Source organism: Otolemur garnettii, unplaced genomic scaffold (genome assembly GCF_000181295.1).
Source record: "Otolemur garnettii isolate 467f Iridium unplaced genomic scaffold, OtoGar3 scaffold00094, whole genome shotgun sequence".
Lineage (NCBI taxonomy): Eukaryota > Metazoa > Chordata > Mammalia > Primates > Galagidae > Otolemur > Otolemur garnettii.
Window position 1 is genome coordinate 4,039,300 of NW_003852489.1, and position 7,370 is coordinate 4,046,669.

General features: G+C 42.3%; 1 protein-coding gene across 4 annotated transcripts in view; it reads right to left on the reverse strand.

Moving 5' to 3' along the window:
- Positions 1–473: 473 nt before the first annotated feature.
- The window catches only part of TUBD1 (tubulin delta 1), a 26,962-nt gene continuing 20,065 nt past the window's right edge, over positions 474–7,370 (reverse strand). For 3 of the 4 annotated variants that reach the window (XM_012808774.1, XM_012808772.1, XM_003795595.2), the window contains 3 exons: positions 3,959–4,099; positions 2,911–3,094; positions 474–629 (listed from right to left, as the gene is read on the reverse strand). In XM_012808774.1, coding sequence (XP_012664228.1) covers positions 527–629; positions 2,911–3,094; positions 3,959–4,099 — 428 coding nt within the window. In that variant the 3' untranslated portion in view covers positions 474–526. The remainder of the gene's footprint in view (positions 630–2,910; positions 3,095–3,958; positions 4,100–7,370) is intronic. The other variant, XM_012808773.1, reaches the window with a different exon arrangement.

Here is a 7,370-nt window from a genome sequence, read left to right on the forward strand (position 1 = left end):
GCCACAATGCCCAGCTATTTTTTGGTTGCAGCCGTCATTGTTGTTTGGTGGACCTGGGCTGGATTTGAACCCGTCACCTTAGGTGTATGTGGCTGGCACCTTAGCCACGTGAGCCACAGGCACCGAGCCAACAGGATTTTTAAAACCTCACCAAGTAGTACAGAAAATATTTCAGTTGAGGGCTGGATGTCATGGCTCACACCTGTAATCCCAGGGAAGGTGGGAAGCCGAGGCAGGTGGATTGCCTGCGATTACGGCTTTGAGACCAGCCTGAGCCAGAGCAAGACTTCACTGCTAAAAATAGCCATGTGTTGTGGCGGGCACCTGTAGCCCCAGCTACTCAGGAGGCTGAGGCAAGAGAATCGTTTAAGCCCAGGAGTTTGTGGTTGCTGTGAGCATGACACCAAAGCAATCTGCCAAGGGTAACAAAGTGAGACTCTGTCTCAAAAAAGAAAGAATAAAAAAGAAAGAGAGAAAATATTTTAGTCCAGAAATGCTTCAAGATACTTTTCTCCTTTGCTTAAGATCAGAGGTTACAGTAACTGGCAACAACCTGCTCTAACAATGTGAAACTGTCCAAGAAGTCCTCCTCTTCAATTCCAAATTTTGTGTACTGATGAATGTAGGCTCTGGTAAGAAAATAAAAATAAAATTTCAGGCTGGTGAATAACTTATTTTTTTCACCCTGGGTAGAGTGCTGTGGCGTTATAACTCACAGCAACCTCAAACTCTTGGTCTTAAGCAACTTTCTTGCCTCAGCCTCTCAAGTAGCTGGGACTACAGTGCCTACCACAATGCCCAGCTGAGTTTTTTTATTTTTGATACAGATGGGTCTTACTCTTGCTCAGGCTGCTCTAGAACTCCTGAGCTCAAGCAATCTACCTGCCTTGGCCTCCCAGAGTGTTAGGATTACAACCTGGGACACTGCCCCCAGCCTCAATGAATTAACTCTTAAAATCAATGAATAGACTTTTTCTAGCTTATGAACATTTAAAGATCACTCAATGTCTAAGTCTTATATTTGCTACATTTTTTACTGCAGAGATTAGTGAGCTTTCAGAATTTATGTCAAACTCCCTGTTTTGTTAGTGTTCAAGACACTGACAAGCAGCAGCAGGAAAAAGTGCCTGTGGCTCACTGAGCAGGGCACAGCCCCATATACCAAGGGTGGCGGGTTAGAACCCGGCCCAGGCCAAACTGCAACAAAAAAAAAATGGCCGGGCATTGTGGCTGGCGCCTGTAGTCCCAGCTACTCGTGACCCTGAGGCAAGAGAATTGCCTAAGCCCAGGAGCTGGAGGTTGCTGTGAGCACTGTGACGCCACAGCACTCTACTGAGGGCGACAAAATGGGACTCTGTCTCTAAAATAAAGAAAAAAGCAAAAAGCAGCATGTTCAGATTTGGTTGTCCACCCAACACATCCTTAATACCGTACAGGAGATGACTGGGTTCAATATAAATTCTAAAAAGTGTCTAAGAAGTTTCTTCTAAGGGTTAAAGCTAAAGAAAACACATCAATCCAATTCTAGGAATGTGACGAAGCACCCCAAGTGCTTTTCATTTAATTTGTAGATACAGGGTGCCAGTCCCATATACCGAGGGTGGTGGGTTTGAACCCGGCCCCAGCCAAATTGCAACAAAAAAATAGTCGGGTGTTGTGTCGGGTGCCTGTAGTCCCAGCTACTCAGGAGGCTAAGGCAAGAAAATAGCCTAAGCCCAGGAGTTGGAGCTTGCTGTGAGCTGTGACGCCACAGCACTCTGCTCAGGGGCATAGGGTGGGACTCTATCTTTAAAAAAATAAATAATAATTTGCAGTTATGTCAAGGTGGTCCTCTCAGTTCCTTCCATCTCCTCCCAAAAATGTTCTGAGGCAGGAGAAATCATATCTAAAATCTCCTCCCAAAAATGTTCTGAGGCAGGAGAAATCATGTCTAAAAAAAGAGTATCAAGGGCAGATGTGGATTAAATTGGCATAATACTGCTGCTACCAGGTAGTAAGAACAGGAAGAGAACGATACCCAAAGAAAACAGAGAGTACACGGTCCTGAGGACTGGGGCGTTATGGAATGGCCACCACAGGACAGCTGGGCTCTTGGTAGAGGCTTTGTTGAGAGATGTGAGGAATTTAGCTTTGACATTAAGTAATTGTGGCAGAGGTCAAGAACCCTACTAAGGGCTCAGCGCCTGTGGCTCAAGCGGCTAAGGCGCCAGCCACATACACCTAAGGTGGCGGGTTCGAATCCCCAGCCCGGGCCCGCCAAACAACAATGATGGCTCCAACAAAAAAATGGCCAGGCGTTGTGGCAGGCTCCTGTAGTCCCAGCTACTTGGGAGGCTGAGGCAGGAGACTGGCTTGAGCCTAGGAGTTGGAGGTTGCTGTGAGCTTGATGCCGTGGCACTCTACCCAGGGGGATAGCTTGAGGCTCCGTTTCAAAAAAAAAAAAGAACCCTACTAAGATATTTCTTAGTATCAAGTGGACTTTTCCTAGTATCTGAGTTTAACTTGCCATGTATCTTACTGAGGAGTAACAGGATTTCTTCCACTCTCCTAAGCATCTTAGTTTTGAAACTTATTTATTGTCCCTGCCTTATAATGAAATTTCTACTTTAATTTCATATGGCTTAGAAAATATTCATTTAGTCAACAAGAATAATATTGAAATAATTATAATGTCATTTACTAACGAGGCATTATACTAGGTGTTTACATGATCATCTCATTTAATTCACACCCGAAATTTTCTCAGTTAGGGCCAATTTTATAGGTGAGAAAATGAAGCCTTGAAGCAAGATGCCCAAGTCTTCACCCCTATTAAGGAGTAACCATGCTTACTCCACGTCCTACTTCATGCTTTAACATTGTATCATCTACGGAAGGTTAGAAAAGTTTGTAGACTTATTCTTTACTTACTTTGAAGCAAACATATTCCATGCTTTGCCCACAATCATATCTAGTGGTTTTACTAAGAACTGGCTGTTGCTGACCAAGGTTGCAGACTTCTCATATTTGCTAAAGGCTCGCTGGGTTTTCCACACATTGAAAGCATCAACAGGCTTTAACCAGGAGGTATAGAGAGCTGGGTCTTTAAATCCGTCTAGAGTAAAAACATGAGCCATTCTTTATAGCATCAATTAATCATTGTGAAAACAAATTAATAGATGGATATTTTCTTGTCTGTTTCAGTAAAAAAAAAAAAAAAATTTTCTGCCTTTTAAAACTAGCATTAATTTAAAAATTAAAAAAAATAAAACTGGCATTAAAAGGGCCAGCAAGGTGGCTCATACCTGTAATTCCAGCACTCTGGGAGTCCGAAGTGGGAGGAAATCCTCTTGAGTCAGCCTTTCGAGTAGTTGGGGCTACAGGCACCCACCACAATGCCCAGACAGTTTTTCTATTTTTAGTAGAGATGGAGTCTCACTCTTGCTTAGGCTGGTCTCAAACTCCTCAGCTCAAGCGATCTACTGGCCTCAGCTTCTCAGAGTGCTAGTATCACAGTTTTGAGCCACCTTACCTGACCAATTTTACTATTTTTAGTAGATGTAGGGTCTTGCTCTTGCTTAGGCTAACTTCTAAACTCAAGGGATCCTCCTACCTCAGCCTCCCACAGCAACCTCAAACTCCTGGGGTCAAGCAATCCTCTTGCTTCAGCCTCCTGAGCAGCTGGGACTACAGGCACCTGCCATTACAATGACCTAGTTTTTTCTATTTTTAGTAGAGATGAGGTCTCGCTTTTACTCAAGTAGGTCTCAAACCCCTGAGCTCAATAATCCACCTACCTCAGCCTCCAACTTTTATCTTCTTTAAACCAATTTTATCTTGATATCCACTCTAACCCATACAATGGGTACATTTTGCCACGAAAGCACACTTTCCTTTCTCCAAGAGTAAGTTCAGGAAAATATAATGTGCCATATACATGTGCAAAATGTACCTCATAAGCGCCGTGTTAACTACTTACCCAGATCCGCACTTTGCACATCTTTCCCACGAAGGATGACCAAGTTAGCAATGGAAGTGTTAAAATGAAGCTCCTTGTTGAAAGGCATTTTACCAAGAGGAGGAAGCCCTGATAAGGGAGGTCGTACTTGCCAATCAATACCTATCAAAAGAAAAAACAGCATTAGACTTTTTTTTTTAATCCAGACAAGAGTCTCAGTTTGTCACCCTTGGTAGAGTGCTTTGGCATCATAGCTCACAGCAACCTCAAACTCTTGGGCTCAAGCAATTCTCTTGCCTCAGCCTCCCTAGTAGCTGGGACTACAGGCACCTGCCACAAAACCCAGCTATTTTGTTTGTTTGTTCTTGTTTTAGCAGGCCCAGGCCAGGTTCGAACCCACCAGCCCTGGTGCATATGGCCAGCACCCTAACCACTGAGCTACAGGCACCTAGCCAGCAACAGACTTTCTATGTAACTTTGAACAAGAGGTCTTGTATTTGAGACAAAGTCTCACTATGTTGCCCAAGATGTTCTCAAATTCCTGGCCTCAAATGATCTTCTCACCTCAGCCGCCTGACTTACTGTGATTACAGGCATGAGCCACCACACCCAGCTCTGGCTTAAAAATTTTTACTTGATACACGAAAGTTCATTCTTCCTCTAAACGTTTAAAAATTCTTACCTAGATGTCCTGCAGTGATTCAAGCTACCCAATTCTGAGGAAGGCATGAGATATTTATCATCGAATATCAAAAGAAAGTGATACGTACATATGAAGGAACTCAACTCAGCAATAAAAACAAACTACCAATAAATGCAACATTGACAAAGGTTATTACGCTAAGTGAAACAAGGTATACACAAAAGCTTACATACTGTATGATTCCATTTATAGGACATTCTGCAAAAGGCAAAACTATAACAAAATCCCTATAGTTTTTATAGGAGTGGAGGGGCAGATTGCCTACAAAGGGGTGTGAGAGAAATTTGGGGGATAAGTGAAATACTCTACCTCAACTGAGGTGGTGGTTATACACTATGTAAGTTTTTCAAAGTTCATACATCTATGAAAAAGGTAAACTTCACTGTATATGCTTTTTTAAAATGCTGGGTTACAGGCATGAGCCACAGTGCTTGGCCTTAGTGTGTGAGTGTGTGAGTGTGTGTGTGTGTGTATCTTTATAAAGACACAAAATACACAGAAAAATACTGAAGATGTAGAAACAAAATAAAAATAGGCACAAATGCATCAATGTACAAAGTTATGATTTAATAAAAAATAATTAATTATAAAAAAAAAGGACTGAAAATTGACTAGTCAGATAGGTATGGTGGCATGCAACTGTAGTTCCAGCTACTTAGGAGGCTGAGGTGGGAGGACTGCTTGAGCCTAGGAGTTTAAGCCTATAGTGCACTATGCTCTCACCTGTGAATAGCTACTGTACTCCAGCTGGGGCAACACAGCGACACCCTGTCTCCAGAAAAAAATTGACTAGTCAAATACCATGTTTCCCCGAAAATAAGACCTACCCAAAAAAGAAGCCCTAGCAGGATTTCTATGCATTTGTTAAATATAAGACCTAGTGATGGGCGTGGCTATGCAGCGTATCCGCAGAGCGGTAAGGAAGACTGGAATACCTTTTATCTGCCACAGCTCCTTTCTTTGAGCCATTCGCACTTGCACAGGTGTGTGGGTGGTAACTGAGGTCGCAGGCATCCTATTGCACATATGTGAACAGCTAGGGGAAAGGAGTTCACATATCACACTAGCGCCAGCCCCACCAACAAGGTTGGCTCCCCCTGTCAGGTTCCAGAAGAAGATGACTTAACTGTATTTGCATAAATGTAGATTGTTGTATTAAACTTAATAAAAACAAGACATTCCCCTGAAAATAAGCCCTAGTGTGTCTTCTTGAGAAAAAATAAACATAAGACAGTGTCTTATTTTCGGGGAAACATGGTAAAAATACTCTTCTATAGAAAAAAAATTAGCCAGGTGTTGTGGTAGGCACCTGTAGTCCCAGCTACTCAGAAGGCTGAGGCAAAGGGTTTGCTTGAGCCCAACCGTTTGAGGTTGCTGTGAGCGATGATGACTACATGGCACTCTATCAGGGGCACAGAGTGAGACTGTCTCAAAAAAAAAAAAAGTCTCGTTCTTGAGCATATGTAAAACTTTAATAAAATAAATTGGTTAACGTTTTCCAACATGCAGTGACTATCACTTTCACCTCACATTAGTGATGCCCATGTTTTTTTCACACATGATAGCTCTCTGTGCCTCCAGGACATTGATGATGCAGCATTCCTTCAGGGAATCCAGGAAAAAGCTAAAACCATTTAAGTTGGCTTTGCAATCATGTAGATCACATCTTCCTTTGATTCCTGCTTATGGAATGTTGCTAGACTTGTCTATAAACAATCATGACTCTGATACTCCAGCAGAAAACTAAGCTTATTTTTTAGAGAAGATATGTGTAAGGGTCTCTGGTTAGAGAAATACCTGATGGACAAAATACCTGAACAGATCGAGAAAAAAATTAGACAAGTAGAGAAACGCTGACGGTTGAACACCAATAGGTACACAGAAAAATGAGAGTTAATAAGCAAGCGATTATTAACTCTGAAGAAAATAAAAAATTATACAGGAAAGGAAAAGTAATCACAGTACAGTCTACCACGTGGCTGAGTGTGAACAGCATTTACACGGTCATAATATAAAGCAGAATGCTGGCTTAGCCAAATGACACTACTATATTGGAAGGAGGAGGAGACAGAAGGGTATTTGTAGGGGTTAGGGGCCAGTGTGGGGGAAAAGAGCTAACTCCTAACCTTCCATAGTGGGAACTAAATTGATAATGCCTAAATAATGAGAAACCAATAAACGGCAGTGAATGGATAAAAAGAGCCACCAAAACAGTACTGGCAAATACTTGCCTCTGGGAAGGAGAAAACAGGGGAAGGCTGTGAACTGATAGTTTTTATACTACCCGTGTAGAATTATTTTACTCTGTAATCTATGTGCATTCAATAAATTGTGACACATATATGTTATAGAAAACTACATAGCTATGAAAAACAATAAGACATGTCTAAACATACTGAATTAGAAAGAAGGCCACAAAATATGCTGAAAAAAAGTTGGTGACACAAAACAAATATGATGTGACGCCCCTTGATTTAAATAAAGTCTCTGTTACCCTTGGTAGAGTGCTGTGGCATTGTAGCCCACCATAACCTTAAACTCTTGGGTTCAAGTGATCCTCTTGCCTCAGCCTCCCTAGTAGCTGCGACTAAAGGCACCCGCCACAACACCCGGCTAGTTTATTTATTTATTTTTTTTGAGACAGAGCCTCAAGCTGTCACTCTGGGTAGAGTGCCATGGCATCACAGCTCACAGCAACCTCCAACTCCTGGGCTCAAGCGAGTCTCCTGC